Source organism: Tachyglossus aculeatus, chromosome 19 (genome assembly GCF_015852505.1).
Source record: "Tachyglossus aculeatus isolate mTacAcu1 chromosome 19, mTacAcu1.pri, whole genome shotgun sequence".
Lineage (NCBI taxonomy): Eukaryota > Metazoa > Chordata > Mammalia > Monotremata > Tachyglossidae > Tachyglossus > Tachyglossus aculeatus.
Window position 1 is genome coordinate 21,116,144 of NC_052084.1, and position 24,190 is coordinate 21,140,333.

The 24,190-nt window shown below is 42.7% G+C and overlaps 1 protein-coding gene across 1 annotated transcript in view; it reads left to right on the forward strand.

Annotated features, from left to right (window-relative positions):
- REV3L (REV3 like, DNA directed polymerase zeta catalytic subunit) overlaps window positions 1-24,190 on the forward strand; it is a 226,776-nt gene that overhangs the window by 79,772 nt on the left and 122,814 nt on the right. The window contains exons 2-4 of the mRNA XM_038761479.1: window positions 10,187-10,376; window positions 17,113-17,187; window positions 19,280-19,440. Coding sequence (XP_038617407.1) covers window positions 10,187-10,376; window positions 17,113-17,187; window positions 19,280-19,440 — 426 coding nt within the window. The remainder of the gene's footprint in view (window positions 1-10,186; window positions 10,377-17,112; window positions 17,188-19,279; window positions 19,441-24,190) is intronic.

Sequence of the window (24,190 nt, forward strand, 5' to 3'; positions counted from 1 at the left end):
GCATTTACGTACAAATGTGTAATTTATTTATTTGTATTAATGTCTGTCTCCCCCACCCTCTAGACTTTATGCTCATTGTGGGCAGGAAACGTGTCTGTTTACTGTTGTATTGTACTCTCCCAGGCACTTACCACAGTACACAGTAAGCACTCAATAAATATGATTGAATGAATAAATGACTGGAGTGGGGAGAGGCTGGAGGCAGGGAGATCAGCCAGGAGGCTGGTAGAGTAATCAAAACAGGATAGGATAAGTGCTAAGATTAACATGGTAGTAGTTTTAAAAGTGCTGTGAAGGTTGAAATGACAGGATGTAGTGATGAAGCAAATATGTGGGTTGAATGAGAGAAAGGAGTCAAGGTTAACACCAAGGTTATGGACTTGTGAGACAGGAAGGGTGATGAGTAAAGTGACGGGAGAATCGGGATGGACAGGGTTTGGGTGGGATGATAAAGGAGATCTGTTTTGGACGTGTTAATTTTGAAGTGCCTCCAGGTCATCAAAGTAGAGATGTCTTGAAGGCAGGAGGCAATGCGAGACTGTGGAGAAGGAGAGAGATCAGGGCTGGATATGTAGATTTGGGAATCGTCCATATAGGGATGGTAGTTGAAGCCATCGGAGTGAACGAGTTCATCAAGGGAGTGGGTGTAGATGGAAACCAGAAGTGGACTCAGAACTGAACCTTGAGGGGCTCCCTGTAGTTAGAGGGTGGGAGGCAGAAGAGAAGCCCACGAAAGAGACTGAGAATGAGCAGCCAGAGAGAGAGGAGGAGAACCAGGAGAGGATAATGTCAAATTGCATAGGAGAAGGAGTGGTCAACAGTGTCGAAGGCAGCTGGGATGTCAAGGAGGGTTAGGATGGAGTAGAGGCCATTAGATTTGGTAAGGAGATCATATGTGATCTTTGAGAGGGCGGTTTCTGTGCAGTAAAGGGGACGGAAGCCAGGTTGTAGGGGGTCAAAGAGAGAATTGGAGGAAAGGCAGTGCAGGCAACTTGCTCAAAGGGTTTGGAGAGGAATGGTGGGAGGGAGATGGAGCCATAACTGGAGGGAGCCGTGGGGTCTAAGGCTCTCCTCTTACTCTTTCCCAGTGCTAACTCTTAGTTCCTGGTTACTTCCTTCCAGAACTTAAAGCACTTAATCACCCCGCCCCCTCCTATCTTACCTCACGAATTTCCTACTATACTCCCATCAAGCTCATTTCGCTCCTCTAACACAACCATACTCGCTGTACCTTGATCTCGTGTATCTCAGTGCTACCCCCTTGCCCACGTCCTGGCTCTGGCCTGGAATTCTGTCCCCTTTCTTATCTGAAAGACCACCATACTCTCCACCTTTAAAACCTTATTAAAATCACATCTTCTCCAAGAGGGCTTCCCTGACCTATCCTCTCTCTCCTCTGCACTGCCCTTGCACTTGGATTTGCCCCCTTTATTCACCCCACCCTCAGCCCTGTAGCACTTATGCACTTATCTGTAATTTATTTCATGTCTGTCTCCCACTCTAGTCTGTAAGTGTCCTGTGGGCAGGGAACGTGCCCACCATCTCTGTTAGGTTGTACTCTCCTAGGAGCTTAGTACAGTGCTCTGCAAGCAGTAAGTGCTCAGTAAATATGATTGATTGATTCCCTCTTCTCTCCCCATTCCCACGGCTCGGTCTCTAGTCTGTAAGTTCCTTTTAGACTGTGAGCCCACTGTTGGGTAGGGACTGTCTCTATATGTTGCCAACTTGTACTTCCCAAGTACTTAGTACAGTGCTCTGCACACAGTAAGTGCTCAATAAATACGATTGATTGATTGATTGTGGGCAGGGAACGTGTCTACCATCAGTGTTATGTTGTACTCTCCCAAGAGCTTAGTACAGTGCTCTGCAAGCAGTAAGCACTCAGTAAATATGACTGATTGATTCCCTATTTTCTCCCCATTCCCATGGCTCGGTCTCTCAACTGGCAGCGTGGCTTAGTGGAAAGAGCACGGGCTTGGGAGTCAGAGGTCATGGGTTCCAATCCTGACCCCGCCACTTATCTGCAGGGTGACCTTGGTCAAATCACTTAACTTCTCTGTGCCTCGGTTCCCCCTTCTGTAAAATGGGGACTGAGACTGTGAGCCCCAAGTGGAATAACCTGATTACCTTGTATCTATCCCAGTGTTTAGAACAGCGCTTGGCACATAGTAAGCGCTTAACAAATACCATCAGTATTATTAGTCACCATTCCCTCCTTGAATTCCTTACCATCGACTCTAAAGCACTCAATCAACTTGCTGTCTCCTTTCTCACCTCACTACTCTCCTACTGCAACCCAGCCCACACACTTCGCTCCTCTAATGTCACTGTAGCTCCATCTCATCTGTCTCACCACAGACCTCTCGCCCTCGTCCTGTCGCTTGCCTGAAATGCCCTCCCTTTTTGTATCCAGCAGATACTCTCCCCACCTTCAAAGCCGTATAGAAGAAACACCTCCTCCAAGAAGCCTTTCCTGAATAAGCCCTCTGCACACAGTAAGCAGTCAATAACTATGATTGACTGACAATTGGCTGACATTCCCTCCTTGAAATCGCTCCTCAATTCTTCCAGAAAACTGTCCAGCCAACCCCTTCCACTTCAGTATACTAAAGCCCAATGTGTCACATACTCTTTCTCCTCAACTCACACTTTGAATTTGTGTGTGTGTGTGTACCAAGTTCAACAAATGTTGGCTTATTTCACCAAAGAAAAAAAAATCTAGAAAAATATTTCTGTCCCACTCTCTTCTTTATCTCTCTACTGATATGGCTCTGTGGCGTGTCTTTCGTAATCGTATTTGTTCATCTCTTATTTGTTCAGGATCTTATATCCATACCTCTCTAGCTGCTTCTTTGTTTCCAAATTGTAAGTCATGTATACTATAAATATATATGTATGTATATATACATACATATATATAGTATTTATATATTTATATACTTATAAGTGTATATTTATATATAGCATTTATCTATATGTGTGTATATATACATATATGTATATGTGTGTATACATTCATTCAATCATATTTATTGGGAGCTTACTGTGTGCAGAGCACTGTACTAAGCACTTGGAAAGTACAATTCAGCAACAAATAGAGACAATCTTATACATATATGTGTATGTGTGTGTGCATTCATTCAGTCATATTTACTGGGAGCTTACTGTGTGCAGAGCACTGTACTAAGCACTTGGAAAGTACAATTCAGCAACAGAGACAATCTCTGCCCACAGTGGGCTCACAGTCTAGAAGCGGGGAGACAGGCATCAAAACAAGTAAGCAGGCATCGATAGCATCAATATAAATAAATTGAATTATTGATATATGTATATATACACATCATTAATATAAATCAGTAGAATTATAAATATGTACATATATACACAAGTTTTGTGTGGGAGGGTAGAGCAAAGGGAGCAAGTTGGGGTGATGGGAGGGGGAGCAGAGGAAAAGGGGAGCTTAGTTGGAGATATATCTATAGACATATATCGATATTGATATCTGTGTACAGATATAGATAGATATAAAAGCTGAGCATCATTTTCAAAGATGAAACTAGTGTGAGACGATCTCATTTACTCACGTAATTGCTCCTCCCTGAGTTTTGAAGAGGTGGTGAACAGTCCTTAGTTAGAAGCCATTAGAGCCAAGGTTGCAAAGGTAGCCTTCCGGCATCCAGCATCTTGGGGGCTGTGGGGAAGGTGGAAGACTCAGGAGCCTTGTCCTCAAGGGAGCTGTGAGTCAGGTTTGACTCCATCCCTGCCCATCGTCTGCCACGCAGGGAATGGGGATTCCAGTCCACGATGTCCTGCGGATCTGGGGGCGGCCACAGCTGCGGACCCACGCACTCCCACAAGCTCTGCTGAATCCGTCTAGTGATTTATGATCCACCGTGTCAGCAAGTTAGCTGACAGGCAGTACAACAGGCACATTCCGGGGCCCACAATGACCTTACAGTCTAGAGAGGAAGGCAGACATAAATGTATATAAATAAAATGACAGCTCTGTACATAAACTTGTGGTGCTGAGAGGGGGGATGGATAAAGGGAGCAAGTCAGGGTGACACAGAAGGGATTGGGAGAAGAAGAAAGGAGGGCTTAGGGAAGGAAGGCCTGTTGAAGCAGGTGTGCCTTCAAGGAGGTTTTGAACAGGGTGAAAGTCATTGTTTGTCAAATATGAAGAGGGTGGGCATTCCAGGCAAGGCAGGACATGGGCGAGAGGTCAATCAATCAATCAATCAATAGTATTTATTGAGCGCTTACTGTGTGCAGAGCACTGTACTAAGTGCTTGGGAAGTACAAGTTGGCAACAGATAGAGACAGTCCCTACCCAACAGTGGGCTCACAGTCTAAAAGGTCAGCAGTGAGGTAGATGAAATCAAGGTACAGTGAGAAGGTTGGCATTAGAGTGAAGTGTGTGCGGTTGTAGTAGGAGAGTTGTGAGGTGAGATAGGAGGGAGCAAAGTGATTGCTTTAATGTGCCCATCTTTTTGTGTGAGTGCTTTAGAGCAAGGCCTCCTGCATAAAATCGGCAGTCCCTGACTCTCTTTCTCAAAGCCTTTGGAAGATTCCAGTAGCCCGTGAGTCGGAAGCCTTTCCCGGGGATCAGAAGCGTATTTTACCTCTAGCTCGTCCATCACTGTTTGTATAGCAGCGGAGAGTAGGTTGAACAGTTCCTAGCCTACCACGCACTCCTGCTTTGTTCCACGGATGGGGAAAGGGTCAACTCTGAATCATCCACCCATTCGGCATGCAGCCATGCAGGAGCGTTGGTGAATTTCTCAGGACAGCTGAACTGTTAAGCAGTTTCCAGATCCCTAACCTGTGGATGGTGTCAGATGATTTTGTAAAGTCACTGAAGACAGTCTGGAAGTCGTGGTGTGGTTCTCTGCACTTTACCCATTTTTCTTGTGCCGCAAGGATCATAACTGCTGATCAGCTGAAGCCGTGTGGTGGTTTGGGAAATGCACAGTGGAATGTGTACTTCCAGAATCTTGTGGGCAGTGGAAAGCAGAGAAACAGTGCGGCCTGGTAGTCAAAAGGACCAGAGTTCTAATCCTGACGCTTCCACTTGCCTGAAGCAGCATGGCGCTGGGGCCCCCTCTTCATCCCCCCCATCTTACCTCCTTCCCTTCCCCACAGCACCTGTATATATGTATATATGTTTGTACATATTTATTACTCTATTTATTTATTTATTTATTTATTTTACTTGTACATATCTATTCTATTTATTTTATTTTGTTAGTATGTTTGGTTTTGTTCTCTGTCTCCCCTTTTAGACTGTGAGCCCAGTGTTGGGTAGGGACTGTCTCTATATGTTGCCAATTTGTACTTCCCAAGCGCTTAGTACAGTGCTCTGCACATAGTAAGCACTCAATAAATACAATTGATGATGATGATGATGATGACAGAGCCCGGGCTTTGGAGTCAGAGATCATGAGTTCAAATCCCAGCTCCGCCAATTGTCAGCTGTGTGACTTTGGGCAAGTCACTTCACTTCTCTGTGCCTCAGTTCCCTCATCTGTAAAATGGGGTTGAAGACTGTGAGCCCCCCCGTGGGACAATCTGACTGCCGTGTAACTACCCCAGTGCTTAGAACAGTGCTTGGCACATAGCGCTTAATAAATGCTATTATTATTATTATTATTATTTTTGGGCTAGTCAACTTCTCTTTGCCTCAGTTACCTCACTTGTAAAATGGGTATTTAAGACTGTGAGCCCCGTGTTGGGCTGGACTGTGTCCAGCCTTGTATCTATCTCAGCACTTAGTACGGTGCCTGGCACATAGTAAGCACTTAAGAAGTGCCATTAATTAAAAAAAAAGATTCCCCTGTTGTATCCCCATTGATTTATCTCTCTCTTCGTTTCCTTTTAATCAATCAATCAATCGTATTTATTGAGCGCTTACTGTGTGCAGAGCACTGTACTAAGCTCTTGGGAAGTACAAGTTGGCAACATATAGAGACAGTCCCTACCCAACAGTGGGCTAATAGTCTAAAAGGGGAAAAAACATTTTTCCCCTTTTAATGGTTTCTAGGCACTTACTATGTGACAGGCACTGTAGTAAGTTTTGGTGTAGATACAGGCCAGTCAGGTTGGACCCAATCCATGTTCCACACGGGGCTCACGGCCTTAATCCCCGTTTTACAGATGAGGTAATTGAGGCACAGAGAAATGAAGTGTCTTGCCCAAGGTCACACAGCAGTCAAGTGATGGAGCTGGGATTAGAAACCAGCACCTTTTGACTCCCAAGCCCAAACTGCTTCTTGAAAATGGTAATCATGGTGGCATCTTTTAAGTGTCCTGACTTTTTCTCAGTGTTCATACGTTGAGCTCATAAAGATAATATTCTTCAGGATTATTATCAAGTTTGGGTGATTTCCGTTTTTTATGGCTTCAACTGCAGAGGTTACCCCTTCATGTATCAGGATTAAGGTCACCTCTCCACATTTTAGCCAGTTGTCTATGTCCAGAGAAGGATGGGTGGAAAACGTGCTCAGGAGTTCATTATAGTGTTCTTGACATCAGTCAATAAATCAGTGGTATTTATTGAGCACTTACCATATGCAGAGCACTGCAGTAAGGCTCAGGAGAGTACCGTACAACAGAGTTGGTAGAAATGGTCTCTGTCCACAATGAGCTTCAGTATCAGATTTTCTCAAGTAAACGTATTTATTCAGTTACTCATTTAGACCACTCCAGTAGTTGGAGTGTAAGCTCTTTGTGGGCAGGGAATGCCATTTTTTATTCTGTATTTTCCAAGTGCCTAGTACAATGCACTGCAAGAAATTTGGTTGCTCAGTAGAGGCAGCACGGCTTAGTGGATAGAGCACGGGCCTGGGAATCAGAAGGTCATGGGTTCTAATCCCAGCTCCACCACTTTTTGCTGCGTGATCTTGGACAAGTCACTTCACTCCCTGGGCCTCAGTTTCCTCATCTGTAAAATGGGATTGAGACTGTGAGCCCCACGTAGGATAGGGACTCTGTCCAACCTGACTTGATTGTATCTACCCCAGTGCTTAGTACAGTGCCTGGCACGTAGTAAGTGCTTAACAAAATACCATCATTATTATCATTATTGTTGTTATTATTATTATTCTACAACTGCTACCCATCAGGAGCAGCATGGCCTAGAGGAAAGTGCTTGGTACAGTGCTCTGCACACAGTAAGCACTCAATAAATACGATTGAATGATTGAATGAATGAATGAAAGAGTTTGTGAGAGTACATTTGAGAAGCAGCATGGCCTATGGATAGAGTATGGTCTGGGAATCAGAGGAACTGCGTTCCAATCCTGGCTCTGCTATGACCTGGAGCAAGTCACTTAACTTCTCTGTGCCTCAGTTATCTCATTTGAAAAATGGGGATTAAGACTGTTATGTGGAACCCAGATAGACTGCACCTATCTGATTACCTTGTATCTATTCCAGTGCTTAATACAGTCCTTGGGACAAAGTAAAAGCTTAACAAATACCATATAAAAAAAAATCCTTGGATCTCCATCTTTGATGCCATAGGATTGGTCTTGCGTGTTTCCTAGCTTGAACTCCATATACCACCGGCGATTATTTTTGCCTGCTTGTTGTGTCACAGTTATGAGGAGTTGTGAGTTGGTCTTAAATCCATTTCCTGTTTAGATGCAAGTCATTCATTTTTTAAAAAACGGAGTCATTTTTACCAAACCAGCCTTGGCAAATGTCAGATCACTCTTTGCCATACTCAAAATCTTGATAACTGCCAGTTAGACAGTGTCTTTAAGAAATGCCCATTTGCTGTTAGTCTTAGCTGGAATTTCTTGTTCTAATATGGCTGCCCTGAAGTGGTTACTGTCCCCAGGTGCTTCACCGATTCCTTTCGTTTCCCAGAATGTGATATTTAGGATGCTACCTTATAGGTTGGGAGCCCGTCGAGGGGCAGGGTTAATTTTCATCCATATGCTCTTTCACAGCACTCTGCACACAGCAAGCGCTTGATAAATACTATGATTACTACTCTTGTTACTACCTTTTGATGTTTTGGTTGTAGTGATAACTCAAGGTTGACACATCTGAACACTTTTCCTCGCAAGGCTGCTGTAACCTGGAAGTGTTTCACATCCCACAGATGGCACCGATTTTACATAGGATGCCCATTTACCCGTTTCTCGTTCTTGATTCTTTTCTTCTTTCACTAAAGAGCTGAGCAGATTTGAGGCCTGTCACATGAAAAATAATTTTGATTCCTTTATTAATGTAGAAGATGGAAAACAGCAGGTACTCAATAATGATGACACATATAGAAAGACAGTCTAAGAAAAAATAAGAGGAGGGAGGAAATTCTTAAAAGGAACCAATACTGACTCCGCTAGACAACTGTCCAGATTTAGATCCGTTCTGAGGAATCTTACTTCCCGTTCTTCTTGGTCTCACAACTTGGACAAATATTTGGGCAAGGTGCAAATTCCGAGATAAATCAATCATTCGAAGTCTTTATTGAATGAATGTCTTCTGAGGGTAAATCACTGGTCCTCCACTGGAATCTTAACTTCTTGTGGGCAGGGATGTCAGTTCCTGGTTTTGCTATCTAGCTAATGAAGAATAGAAATATGTTGTGCAAACACCGGGTAACAAAATGAAGAATGGAAAGCAATTGAGAAGCTATTCTTTGGCCACTTCTGGTGTATATGCTCCTGCAGTTTTCAGTTTCCAAGAAAAATTGACTATAGAACCGATAACGTGGTTAATTTTTTTCATTGAGAAAATAATTTAATAAAACCAGTATTAACATTTTAATGTAGATTCATTCTTCAACCCCAGAAATGCTCCAGTGTAATTCTTGTCAGCTGTTAGATCAGGTATTCGATGGAATCCTGAACTGCTAATACTGGCTAGGAGGGTCAAATGGTGGTACTCTGCCTGTTCACTAAAGAGTGTTGTCACACTAACATTGAGTGCATTTTCTTGAAGTGATTAGCATATTGCAGATTGGATTTTTTCTTTGAAGAACACAGAAATGGATTCAATTTGTAGGAAGCTGTAACATTCTTTAAAGATAAAGTAACATATCCTTCAGATATGCTTCAGATATGCAAATCCTTCAGGATTTGCTATTACTAACAAAATAAGAATTTCTTCTATTCCATAAGAATTATGTGGAAGTAAATTTGCTACTAAAATTAGAAGCTGGAACTAGTACAGCAGCAGCGTGAACTGGAATTTTACAGAAGGGTGGAAGTTGTTAATTCGGATCAGGATGCTGCAGTGCAGAGTATACAAAATCTTATTCTGTTGGGCATGTTTTCCCAAATTTTGATTCACTTTATGAACTCGCTGCTTATGCAAGCCTATTTGGATTTATTGCTAGAAATATCATGTAGGCATGGAGGTGTCATCTGTGTAAAAAGAAAACCAGGTGAATAACAGAGAGTGTAAGCAGAAATAGCTTTCTTTGGCTAACAAAGCCAATTATTGTGTTTGAAAAATGCAGATAAACTTTTAAGAGCAAAAATCGGCTCTAAAGAGCAAAAATGCTCCTTATGCCAATCTTTTTCTACCTTTTCCCTCTGTCCTTCTGCTTTCTCCTCCTCCTGCTTCTCACCCCTCCCCAGACAGGACCAGATAACATCCCAGTGGGGCCAGAATAGAAAAAACCTGTTTGCCCCAATCCAGACGGAAGTTTCTCTTGCTCCTCCATCCCAGAACATATGTATCCTTGGTTTCAGGAGCCTGTTCCCCTATCTGCTACTCTCAGACCTGTTTGTTAAAGCACGGGGAAAGGTGGAGGAGCTACCTGTGGCCCAGAAAAGGGAAACCACTGAGGCTTGAAGCCCTTCTGCCCAGGGATTAAAGTGACCATGCTACCAGGGGCTTCTATCACTGAGAAATTGAACTGTAAAAAGACTCTTTTAACGCAGATCTAAAATGCTGGCAGCCGGATTTTCCATTGAGCTATTCAGAAATATTCTGAACTTATATTGGGGAAAAATACATATTTTGGCATTTTCATAGTGATATTCACTTTATGAAATGTAGAACTTGTGAAGGTGGCTTGATTTTATGGTTTTAGCTCAGTCAAGGGCCCACGTCACCAAAACGTTAGTCCCGGGGCCTGAATAGGTCTCGTAACTATTAGTGTTGGAAATATTGTGAAAAGAAGGCTTCCAGGGTTAAAACTTTTATTTTTCTTCACCACTGTCCATTTTAGGTCAAAAGACGTGTCTTCATTTACACGGCATCTTCCCGTACCTCTACGTGCCGTACGATGGCTATGGACAGCAGCCAGACAGCTATCTTCGACAGGTGGCCTTCAGTATTGACAGAGCACTTAATGTGGCTTTAGGCAACCCATCTTCTACTGTCCAGCATGTGTTCAAAGTATCCTTAGTATCTGGAATGTAAGTATATGACTCAGTTCTCTTTTTAATCGCCTTTCATCTTTGTTTGTGCTATTGCATCGCCAGAAGAGAGAGCCCAAGTTTTCACTTGCGTAGGTGTTACTTGGTTATTTTCTATTTTCCATCATGCCACGTTCTACCACCATTACTATTACTGTGTAAGCGTACTCTCTCTGTGTGGTCATGTGAGTCCCTTAGAATATGGAAGAGAGAGAAAGGCAATTTATGTCAGCCTTGCAGTAAGCCACCCAGGTGACGAAAGTGGAAACAATTGCCACTTTTGTTTTGAATTGCCAGCGTAGTTGCCGCTGCCCCTGAAAGTGGATGGATGATGATAATAGTTTCCGCTCCTATCTGCATCGCCTGTCTGCTTCCTGAGGGCACGGCAAAAGCTTTCATATTTACATCATGGGCAGGGAATGTGTCCACTTATCGTTATACTGTACTCTCCCAGCACTCAATACAAAGCTCTACACGCAGTAAGTGCTCAATTAATACAGTTGAATGAAGGAGTTCTACCCAGTCCTGTGACATCGATATTTGTGGTAGAATAGGGCAGAACTACTGTCTTGCTTTATACATTACAAAGCCTCTGCCAGACCCTTGGGAGTCGGTCTGCATGGCATAAAAAGTGAGTTTGTCGTGATTTGACCACAGATCAGGTCGGGTCGAGGCTTTGGACTGTACAGTACTTCATTTGGAGTTATTAGAAGCGTAGTCATGTTAGAGATTTGAAATGTTTTCCTTTTTCCTCCCCTCTCCTCCCTCAATCACTATTTCCCTTGTTTCCTCTTTTCCCTTCTCCTCACACCATTTGTTTTAAAGATTCCTTCCTTCACTGCTGTCAGCTGTCTTGGAATATCAACACTGAGCAGCCAGAGTTTGGGAATTTTCTGAAGCAGTCCCTCCTATCCTGCAGTAACTGTAGGCCAGATCTCCACTAGAGAGTAACTCAGGCCTAGACTGTAAGCTTGTCCCTCTAGACCGCACGCTCATTGTGGGCAGGGAATTTGTATGTTATACTGTACTTTCCCAAGTGCTTAGGACAGTGCTCTGCACACAGTAAGCACTCAGGAAATACAACGGACTGACTGACTGAACTAGGCAGTCAATGATCCCAAGGGAGAAGCAGTGAGCTATTTCCTATTATTGATCTCAGGCTGCCGTGCATGCCACTATACTGTAAGAGCCTCATTCTTGCATCTCTGCACTCCAGGCTGGTTCCGAGGCTCCTAGAATTGTTTAAGAGTTAAATAATTGCTTAAGAATTGCTTGAGAAGCAGCGAGGCTTAGTGGAAAGAGCACGATCTTGGGAGTCAGAGGTCACGGGTTCTAATCCCACCTCCGCCACTTGTCAGCTGTGTGACTTTGGGCAAGTCACTTAACTTCTCTGTTCCTCAGTTGCCTCATCTGTAAAATGGGGAGTAAGACAGTGAACTCCATGTGGGATAACCTGATTACGTTTTATCTACCCTAGCATTTGGAACAGTGCTTGGCACATAGCAAGTGCTTAACAAATGTCATCATTACTATTAAGCATGCACATTTAGGCCCGAGTGGGCTTGGGAACCCCAAGAACTAATGCTGGAAATTTCCAGGCCTTGAGAATATGAAGATGCGTAAGCAGTTGGTTCTGAGCTCTGTCCCGTAGGCTCAGGTCTGTTCGGAGAAGGCCTGGATTGAAAGAACTAAATCCATTGGAACTTGGGAGCGGCATCAGAACAAACCCACCTATGCAAGGTTCTCTGACCTTTCATCCTGTGTAATAATAGTGTGTGAATCACAGTTCTAAGCGCTGGGGGGAATACAGGGTGATCAGGTTGCCCCATGTGGGGCTCACAGTCTTAATCCCCATTTTACAGATTAGGTAACTGAGGTCTAGAGAAGTTAAGTGACTTGCCCAAAGTCACACAGCTGACAAGTGGTGGAGCCGGGATTAGAACCCATGACCTCTGGCTCCCAAGCTACACTCTTTCCACTGAACCACACTGCTTCTCTTGAACAGACCCTATTGGAGAAACCTCTTATTCCAAGGGGCTCAGGGATGTTAGATTTTTCCGTTGTTGGGTAGGGACCGTCTCTATATGTTGCCAACTTGTACTTCCCCAGCGCTTAGTACAGTGCTCCGCAGGCAGTAAGACTGTGATCCCGCTGTTGGGTAGGGACCGTCTCTATATGTTGCCAACTTGTACTTCCCCAGCACTTAGTACAGTGCTCCGCAGACAGTAAGCGCTTAGTAAATACGATTGAATGAATGAATAAATTGGGCCCCAGTATACAAGCATTCTTGGTAATTTAAAAGAAATGATCACAATTCTAGCGTTGTGGTTTCTAATGCTGTACTAAGCCTGCCTTTTAATTAACCCAAAAGTGTTCTGTCCATTCATACTGCTGCCACACTAATCCGAGCACTTACTGTATCCCTCATCTACTGCATCAGCCTCCTCACTGACCTCCCTGCCTCCTGTCGCTCTCCACGCCAGTCCTTACTTCACTCTGCTGCCTGGATCACTTTTCGGTGAAACTGTTAAGTCCGTGTCTCCCCACTCTGTAAGAACTGTGGCAGTTGTCCATCCATCACTGCATCAAACCAAAACTCCTTACCATTGGCTTTAAACCACTCAACGAGCTCTCCCCATCCTACATAGCCTCGCTGATTTTGAAATACAACCTAGACCGCATATTTCGGTCCTTGATCGCCAGATTACTGACTGCACCTCAATCTCATCTATCTCACCATGATCCCTTGCCCGTGTCCTCCCTCTGACCTGGAACTCCCCCTTCATAACTGACAGACCCCTATTGTCCCCACCTTCAAAATCTTATTAAAATCATATCTCCTCCAGGAGGCCTTCCCTGGTTAAGCTTTCATTTCCCCTCCCTCTCCCTTTTGTGTCGCCTGAGCATTTTGATCTGTACCCTTTAAGCACTTTATATTCACCCCACCCTCAGCTCTATAGCACTTATGTTCCTGTCTGTAATTTATTTTCATCCTTCTCTCCCTTTAGAGTGCAACCTCCTTTTTTTTGTTATATTGTAGTTTCCCAAGCACTTAGTACAGTGCTCTATACACAGTACATATGATTGATTTCAAAATATTTGTTATGCGCTTACTAATGTACCAGTCCCCGTACTAAACACTGGGGTAGATATAAAATAATCAGGTTGGACACAGTCATCATCATCAATCGTATTTATTGAGCACTTACTATGTGCAGAGCACTGTACTAAGCGCTTGGGAAGTACAAATTGGCAACATACAGAGAAAGTCCCTACCCAACAGTGGGCTCACAGTCCCTATCCCACAGTCTGTTTGTTTTTTGGGGGTTTTTTAATGGCGTTTGTTAAGCGCTTATTATGTGCCAGGCACAGTCCCTGTCCTACATAGGGCTCACAGTGTCAATCCCCATTTTACAGATGCGGTAAATGAGGCACAGAGAAGCTGAGTGACTGCCCTAGGTCACATAGCAGACAAGTGGTGGAGCCAGGATTAGAACCTGGGTCCTCTGACACCCAGACCCATACTCTTTCCACGCCTTCCGGGCAGGGAACGTATCTACCAACTCTGTTTTACTCTCCCCAGCTCTTAGTACCGTTACTCTGTACCAAAGTAAGCACTCTGTTTATGAATTTGATTGATGGATATTTGTCGTACAGCATGGAGAATATAGTTTGAAATAAAAATAACCTTAGAAAAGCTGTTGATTATCATTCAGATCACAGATCTTAAATTATGCGTAAACAGATTTCTTTATGTATCCAGTTATCCGTGTTTTTTTGCAGGACCTCCTCTAGCCTGAGGCCCTGAGCTTCAGTCCCGAGAGCTTCAGTGTTAAGCCAGTTTAGCTTGCCCAACTACATCAGAAGGCGTGGATTCTCATCCCAAGCTAATCAGTTGTATGGTTAGTGTGTATGTTAGTAATGTCTAGGACATTGCAGTGGCGGTGGAGGGAACGGTGTCTTTTTTTTCTGCCACTAGCTCAGTTACTGGGTTTTATAAAACGGTGGCAGCGATTGCATCAATACAACAGAATTTATACCTTTATCTGTATTCACTGCCTATGTGCTTCAAGGCATATTAAACAGTTTACTAGGCTCCATTTTTCAGGGTATTACTGGAGAGGACGTAACATTGTCACAGAAGAATAATCAAAAAGTGAAGGAAATCCAGTTAAAGCAGTAGTTTTGAATGGAGGACATCCTGTTGCTCCACACAGTAAAACTAGTGCTCGTCCAAAAAAAAAAAAATTTTGACAGCTTTGCCCACTTTGAGAAAAATTGAGAAAAGATAGACAATGTATAAAGGCTTCCTTTAGGCCTAAGATGACAAGAAAGTTTACCCTATCATATCAGCACATGACACAGAGCTCAAACTATCTCTATTTCTGTCTCCTCTCTTGCTGTTGAGATCGTGCTCGTTCAAGCTCTCATCCTATCCCGTCTGGACTACTGCATCAGGCTTCTCTCTGATCTCCCATCGTCGTGTCTCTCCCCACTTCAGTCCATACTTCATGCTGCTGCCCGGATTGTCTTTGTCCAGAAACGCTCTGGGCATGTTACTCCCCTCCTCAAAAATCTCCAGAGGCTACCAATCAATCTGTGCATCAGGCAGAAACTCCTCACCCTGGGCTTCAAGGCTCTCCATCACCTCACCCCCTCCTACCTCACCTCCCTTCTCTCCTTCTACAGCCCACCCCTCACCCTCCGCTCCTCTGCCGCTATTCTCCTCACTGTACCTCGTTCTCGTCTGTCCCGCCATCGGCCCCCGGCCCACGTCATCCCCCGGGCCTGGAATGCCCTCCCTCTGCCCATCCGCCAAGCTAGCTCTCTTCCTCCCTTCAAGGCCCTACTGAGATCTCACCTCCTCCAGGAGGCCTTCCCAGACTGAGCCCCTTCCTTCCTCTCCCCCTCGTCCCCCTCTCCTTCCCCCCCATCTTACCTCCTTCCCTTCCCCACAGCACCTATATATATATGTATATATTTGTACATATTTGTTACTCTATATATTTATTTTACTTGTACATATCTATTCTATTTTATTTTGTTAGTATGTTTGGTTTTGTTCTCTGTCTCCCCCTTTTAGACTGTGAGCCCACTGTTGGGTAGGGACTGTCTCTGTGTGTTGCCAACTTGTACTTCCCAAGCGCTTAGTACAGTACTCTGCACACAGTAAGTGCTCAATAAATACGATTGATGATGATGATGATCGTGGAAATGATGAACTTCAGGTGAATTTTGCCACCAACCATTTCCATTTTTCACTTACCCAGAATCCTATCTCCAGCTGTACGTTCTTTTTCATTTCTTAATTTCTCCCTTAATCCTTTGGACAGTATGCAAGGAACATGGTAAATACCTGATGCTTTATGTGCATTCTCATTAAAGCAAAATGTACGTTTCTTTAGTGCTGAAGTTGTGTGCTGAGCACTGAATTATGGGCGTTAATGATTGAGTCTCCCATCAGGAATGACAGGTGAGCGCCTTGGTCCTGAGACTTCAAGATTGAAATCCTGTGCAGAGAAATTGAGTATAGCGCAAGTGGTTTACACAGTGCAACTCTCACTGTCATGACAGTCAGGTTTCCAATAGGGCACAGAGTGCAACAAGCAAGTAGGGGTGCAGCACATTGTGAGTTGGATGCCCAGTCTTCACCTGTGGTAGCCAGCTCTGGGCAGGACCAGGACTAGACCCCCCCGCCAAGTTTCCTGATTCCCAGAGCCGTGCTTTCCACCAACTCATCCCACTTGGTGTGTCTGCTGTCTTTTCTGGCTACTCCCCACCTCATTCTCTTTGTTCTTCCCAAGCTTTGTTCCTCCCTCATTCTCGACTCAATCAACCAATCTGTGGTCTTTATTGAGCGATCACTCTGTCCAGGGCACTGTAATAAGCACTTGGGAAAGCACAGTACAGAGTTAGTAGCGCTCTGACCCCAGACCACAAAAAGCTAGCAGTTTAGAGGGGAGGAACAGACACGTTAAAATAAATTATAGCTAGAGGAGATGGCAGAGTAATGATACGCACATCAGTGCTGTGGGGCTGAGAGTGGGGTTAATGTCAAGTGCTTAAAGGACTCTCCCACATCCAACTACTTGCTCTGCTGTTTCTTCTTGCTTGAAAATCCCTCCCCATTTCAAAGCTTTTCTGCATTCCTGCCTCCTCCGGCAATCCTTCCCTAGTGACTTCCCAGTACTCCAAGTCATACAGACCCATCTCCTACATGAAAATATTTTTATGCCCGCCTCTCCTGTATTATATAAGCTCCTTGTGAGTAGGGAACATGTCACTTCTTCATTTTTATCACTTAGTTCAGCACCTGGCACACAAGGGGCGTGCAGATAAATACTACGACTTTCTGTTGGACCCACGGGAAGGCTGAATGTGGGAGAAATGAAAACAACAAGGAATTAAAGAAGGGATATAGATAAGGCCCTACTTTTCTAAGGTAATTTGCTGATTTATTCAGAAAGCAAGTGTGGAATCTGTAAGTAAGGCAACATTTAGTGGAGTCTTCATTAATGGACTATCCAAAGAGAGGAAAATAACAGCTCAACCACACTGTTTTATTTATAAATACAAGCTTTGTAGGCAGGGTGAAGGTTGATTAGTATTATCTTGTGACAGGAGTGGATGGTGGGGAATGGGATTTGGGAAGATTCTCTTAGAGGAGTGGGGCCTAAATAATACAAACTGTGAGCAATTAAAATACTTGTGATTTTTCTGTGTTTTTATATTTCAGGCCTTTTTATGGTTATCATGAAAAAGAAAGACACTTTATGAAGATCTATCTTTACAATCCTGCAATGGTGAAAAGGTACAGAAATAATGAGATTATAGTCTAGTAGTTAAAGTATAATCATTTTAAAACCCTCAAAGGAAAAGCTTTAGGGGAGCACAGATATAAATGTGAGAATCATTGGATCAGTTTTGGGGTCACTAGGTTGTCTAACCATAACCCAGGACCAATAACAGCTATTCTGTATTTAAAGCCATCAAAGGAAGGTATGGAATTAGGAATTGTATGCAGGTTCCAGGTACAATTTCTTTGAAGGCCTCAGGTCCAAATTGGACTGGATCCAAATCAGGATTTAATTAATAACATAAATGGAAAGATCACAACAGAGCCAGGCAACCCTCAAGAGAACTCCACTGTCCCCCCAGGGAGGTGGCAATTAACAAGAAATTCAAAACAGCCCCAGTATTTAAAACAAAAGACTTGAAATCAAATGCAGCAGACATCTCTGCAGATTGAAATATGGAAATCTTTCAGACAAGGCCAATGGAATCATTTTTAAAAATCCCAGTGCCTGTTAGGGAAATTCTGGTAGGCACACAGAAGTTGTAAAATAAGTTGTGAAATATTTGCACTGCTAATTACCCAACGATAATATTCCATGGTGATACAATAGAGTCTCCTCGGACCGCCTTCCTGGGATAAGGAAAGGTTTTTTTCTTTGGTTGCAGAGATTTGTTACCGGGGTAGCTGTCATGTATATCTTCACAATTCAAAAAGAATCTGAAAAGTCAAGTATCAGTCACCTAAATACAGCTCCAACCCTCATCTGCAAGATATCAAGCCAAGCCCTAGAGTAGAGGCTTAGGTCCCCATGAAAGTACACCTTCCCTTGTTCCTAGGAGCTGCCAGAGCAGTAAAACCCAAACTGCTCTTTTATACCCCAAGAATTCTCCATCACTTGCCCTCCTTGCTGTTCTATTATCCTGAGCATCCTGGTTCCCTTGAAAAGTATTTTTATTGATCATCCTTGATCTAAAGATTCAAGATCCCCATGTCTGGCTCAGCCCCTGACTTAATGAAGCATTCCTTATCCCCACATCACAGGTAAGGAAACTGAGCCGAGGAGGTTAATGATTCTTCTCTCCTGGCTTTGTAGGAGTTGTCGGGATTGATGACAACATTATGGGACAGGCCCGGAAGAATTATTCGCTTCAGTTTTCCTTAAATGCGAAGTAGGGATAAGAACTGTTATTTCAAGTTAAAGGCCCGTCAAGAATCTAAGTAGTCGTTTCTGTCCGCATCTTCAGTGTTTATTTAGTGCCTGTTTTAGGCAAAATGCAGTAACAGGCACTAAGAAAAATTTTCAGAAAAGGGCAAGGTTCCTTTCCTTGCCTAAAATGTTACTATAAGCATAATCACATTTATATAAAAATGAATATAAATAACAGAGAACACTTGGACTTTCAACACATATCCAACTATATCCAATTTGTATCTATTCCAGTACTCCGAAGAGTGCTTGGCAGTATATAAAGTACTTAAGTACCACCACAGTTATTATTAATCTATTAGTTCCTGTAAATTACTTCTTAAACTGAATGTCGGAAACAATTTTCCCCGAAAAACAATGTTATAAATAGGAGATTGATATTTTTCCCAACACTATGCTGAATCCTAGACTCAGTATCAACAAGTGATGTAGCTACGTATGTACTTAGTTGGAAAGCTTCCATGATGGAGTAGGTGACTTTGACTTCCTCAGAAGGGTGGGTCCTCCTTGGCGACCGCACGTGGTGATGGAATAATTCCCCTTTTGCCTGCATGACTGCTTCTCCTTCTCTCTGCTTTTTTCCTATACCATCTTTAAACTCTGCCCCACGCCACCCCCAGCTCCCAGTGTAGCCAAAATTGGTGTGTAATTGCCATCCGTTGTCACTCAGATCAGCTTAAATTGAGGACTGCCTGTATATACAGCCTTAAATATTTACACAAGCACTAAGGTACTGGAAGGTGGGTGAATCTGGGCTAGCAGGGGGTTAATCAGCGAGGGCATCATGGAGGAGGGGGGATTGTTTAGGTGTGTTTTTTTAAAATTTTGTAACTCAAATTTCCTTTCACTAACCACCTAATCATCTTTTAATGTAATTTTGTATTTGAATCTTTATTTTAGAATATGTGAGCTTTTGCAAAGTGGAGCCATAATGAATAAATTTTACCAGCCTCATGAAGCACATATTCCCTACCTCCTCCAACTCTTCATTGACTACAATCTGTATGGAATGAATTTAATAAACCTAGCCGCCATCAAGTTCCGAAAAGCAAGACGGAAAAGTAAGCATAATTTCTTAAAATGAAATTTGTTAGTTGTGAAGTTATTAGACTGGTATATTTAAATGGCTGGAACAAATGGAACAAGATATGAAAGATTTGAGGAGTCATTTTTCGGAAAATGTTTTTTCCATAATTTTTGTTGCTGTGTATTACTCGGATGGCATTGTCTTCTGTTTTTATTTTTCAACTCCTGGAATGTGAGTGGAAAGGTAAAGCTAAGCTCTATGGATAAAATGTTGGGAGAACCAGTGATTTAAAAGGTGCAGTCATGACAGATGAGAATATTTGCGTTCAACTATTAAAATAGCCACGATCTCTTCTGCAGCTGAAACCATAAGCCAGTAACCATTTTATTCCTAGAATGTAAGCTCCTAGAGAGCTTGGATTGTGTCTGCTTATTCTATTATACTGTCCCAAGTGTTTAGAACAGTGGTCTGCACAGTGTAAATACTCAGTAAATACCATTCATTGATCAGTCCTAACAGTTATTTGAGTCATTTATCCCTTCTGCATCACCTTGACTTGCTTCCTTTCTTCACCCCTTCCTCACCCCACAGCACTTATGTACATAGCTGGCCTTTTATTTATTTATATTAATGTAGGTCTTCCCCTCTAGACTGTAAGCTAGCTGTGGGCAGGGAATGGGTCTGTTATATTGTCCTCTCCTAATTTAGTACAGTGCTCTGCACGCAGTAAGGGTTCAATAAATACAATTGACTAACTGAAGATGCTTGGCCGAGAATAGGTAGTTCTTTTTACTGATTTAAAGACACAGATCCATTCATTTGGTTCAGGTATTTTTCATTTTGAGAAACATGATTTTATCGAAATTTGTTCCAAAATTTTGTAAAGCTTTGGTAACTATCTTACATGGAAATTTGCTCTAAATAAGCTAAAGTAGAAGAATAAATTTCAGACTTTTCTAAAAACCAGTTTATGTGGTTTAAATACAAAAAGACTATTTAGATAACTTTAGAAAGGAGTGCACAAATTAGAAGATCTCCTTAAACTTTTTTAGAGTTAGGTGTCATAATCCCCGGTTTTCTAAAATGAACATATAAAACCCATCATAATTCACATAGTGACCATGGATTATTGGTAAGCACACACAAAATGTAACTTATCTGATTAATGGGCAAGTAGTTAAGAGATTTTCATCTTTTGTGTTGGGTAGTTTTAAAGAGAAAAATCATAACCGCCTCTAGACTGTAAACTTATTGTGGACAGAGAACATGTCTACCAACTCTGTTGTGTTGTATTCTCCCAGCTGCTTAGTATAATGCTCTGCATATAGTCAGCATTCAGTAAATACACTGATACATGATAGCCTTTGGATGAAATTTTGAAAAAGCATGGGTTAATACAAATATTTGCACTTGTAGATCCATTGGGTGGGAATAAAGGTTGGAGAAAGGAATATAAACAACCTTTGTTATGCTGATGATGCTATCCTACTAGGAGAAAGTGAAGAAGATTTGAAGGGCTTATTATTAAAAGTTAAGCAGCAGAGCAAAACGATGGGCCTGCATTTGAATGCACAGAAAAAAAAGATCATGACAACTGAAAGTTTTAACATTTATACCAAATGGAGAGAAATAGATGACAATTTTTCTCTCCTGGGATTGATAATAATATAGAACTAGTAGTCAAGAAATACACCCAAGATTAATATTAGGAAGATATGCTGTGAAGAGCCTGGAAGAAGTCATGAAATGTTCTGATGTAACAATTGCCACAATAATACAAATTGTCAATTCTTTGGTGTTTCTAGTGACAATGTATGGACCAAAAGCTGGAGAGTGAAAAACCAGGATAGAAAGAGCATCAATTCTTTTGAAATATGGTGTTGGCTTAAATACAAAAAGAATAGGTAACTTCAGAAAGAAGTGCACAGAATAGCCGTTTTAGATTTTTAAAGCCAATGGTGAGGAGTTTTTGTTTGCAAAGGTGGATGGGCAACCACTGGAGTTTCTTGAGGAAGGGGAAACATGATCCGAACATTTTTGAAGGAAAATGATTTGGGCAGCAGAACAGAGCATGGAATGGAGTGGGAAGAGACGGGAGGCAAGGAGGTTAGCAAGGAGGCTGTTACAATAATCAAGGATAAGTGTTTGCATTAATATGGTAGCAGTTTGGAGAAGAAGGGATGGATATTGGCAATTTTGTGAAGGTAGAATTGGCAGGATTTAGTGAGGCATGAATGTGTGGGTGGAATGAGAGAGTGGATTCAATGGTAATTCCTGGGTTACAGGCTTGTGAGACAGGAAGGATGGTGGTGCTGTCAACAGTGTTGGGAAAGTGAGACGGAGGACAGGGTTTGAGTGGGAAGATAAACGACTCACCAACACTTAATAATAATAATAAAGGCAACAAAATTTGAGGCCAAATTGATCAAAATTATCCAAATTGATAAAAAGAATTGTGTGTTGTACCCATTGATTGGGTCAGCAAGATGATGCTTTGTCTGTCGGCTCAAATATTCCTTTATCTGAAGAGTTATCTTGAGAAGGAGACCGCAAAAGAGCCTCTAAATCTTTAGAGGTTACTTCCTCCCTGACACTAGAGCATAGTTTCTTAGACTGGGACCTCTGAGTAAACATAGATCGGCTTTCCCTCCCTCTATATCAGTAGGTCAGGTTGCGTCTCAGTTCACCACGGTTTCCGCTTTCTGTTATTACCACTGCATCTGGAATTCATTGTGCATTCTCTTTTAGTTCAGGTGGCAAGAAAAAAGCAATGTTAAATTATGTTTTGAGTTTAATCTACTATCTAATTTAATTTGTATTTTAGCTGAGGTTCCAAAAACAAGTCTCTAGGAAATTGAGACCTCAATCAATAATCAATCAAATCAATCAGTCGCTGGTATTTTTTTGAGCGCTTACTGTGCGTAGAGCACTGTACTAAGCGCTTGGAAGAGTACAACAAAACAGAGTTGGTAGACCCATTCTCAGGTGCTTACAGTCTAGAAGGGGAGACAAGATAAATATGTGCATAATTCGGAATATTTTGTGCAGAGAACTTTATGCAGTGGAGTTATAACTCTGCTACTATCCCTGCTTTCAAGGGTCTTACAATTTAGAAGAGAAAGCAAGTGAAAATGAATTACAGGTAGAGGGAAGCAACAGGTAAGATATGTACAATAACTGCAGTAGGGGAGCGACCTAAGCTCTTAGGTGAGCAGAGGGCTGACATAGCAGTAGCAATACAGGGTGGGGAGATGAGAAATTAATCAGGAAAGGTCAATTGGAGGAGATGAGATTTCAGAAGGGCCTTGAAGACTGGTGACTTGTGGTTTGCTGGATGTGAAGGGGCGGGGAGCTGGATGTGAAGGGGCAGGGAAGTGGTCGGTGGCGAGAGCGACAAGATTTTGGCACAGTGAATATGTTGGCTTTAAGAGGAGCAAAGTGTGTGAGCTGCGAGGTAGCGGCGAGAAAACTGATTGAGTGTCTTTACGGTCAGTAGTCAGGAGCTCGTGCTTTGTTGCAGAGAGGCATGAGCAACCATAGGAGGATTGGAGACACATGTGCAGATTGATGTTTTAGAAAAACGATCTGGGCAGCAGTGTGCAGTAGAGACCGAAGAGGCGAGAAACTGGATCCAAGAAGGTCTGTGAGGAGGCCATCGCAGTAGTTGAGACAGGATATTACAAATGATTAGATCAACATGCTGGCAGTTGGGATTCTGAGAGAATGGGGGATTCAGGAGATGTTGTGAAGAAAGAACCATCAGGATTTGTCAATAGAGAGAGGGGTGGCAAGGATAACCCCGGAGTTGCGGGCTTTGTTGCGGTGTCGACGGTGCTGGGAAATTTAGGAGGAGGGCAGGATTTGGGAGGGGAAGAGAGGAGTTCAGTTTTGGGCATTATGTTAATGTCCATCATCCCCTTTATCAGTGTGACAGTGGAAATAATAGTAATAATGGTATTTGTTAAGTTCATTCATTCATTCATTCATTCGTATTTATTGAGCCCTTACTCTGTACAGAGCACTGTACTAAGCGCTAGGGAAGTACAAGTTGGCAACATATAGAGACGGTCCCTACCCAACAACGGTGCTTACTATGTGCCAGGCACTGTAGTAAGTGCTGGGGTGGGTTCAAGCAAATCGAGTTGGCCACAGTACCTGCCTTGGGGCTCACAGTTTCAATCCCCGTTTTACAGATGAGGTCACTGAGGCACAGAGAAGCTAAGTGAGTTGCCAAAGGTCACACAGCAGACAAGTGGCAGAGGTGGGATTAGAACCCATTACCTAAAGAGCACGGGTTTGGGAGTCAGAGTTCATGGGTTTTAATCCCAGCTCTGCCACTTGTCAGCTGTGTGATTCTGGGCAAATCACATAACTTTTCTGTGCTTCGTTACCTCATCTGTAAAATGGGGATTAAGATTGTGAGCCCCAAATGGGACAACCTGATTACCTTGTATCTACCCTAGAGTTTAGAACAGTGCTTGGCACATATTAAGTGCTTAACAAATACCATCGTCATCTTTATCATTATTATTAGTAATAGTATCAGTCAAGCAATTGTATTTAAGTGCTTACTGTGGGCAGAGCACTATACTAAGTGCTTTGGAGAGTTCAATGTAAAAGAGTTGGTAGGTACTTTCCCTACCCACAAAAAGCTTAAAGTCTAGAGAGGGAGACAGACATTAATATCAATTATGGATATGTACGTAAGTGCTGTGGGACTGAGGGAGGGGTGAAAAAAGGGAATAAATCCAAGTGCGAGGGTGACACAGAAAGGAGCTGGGGAA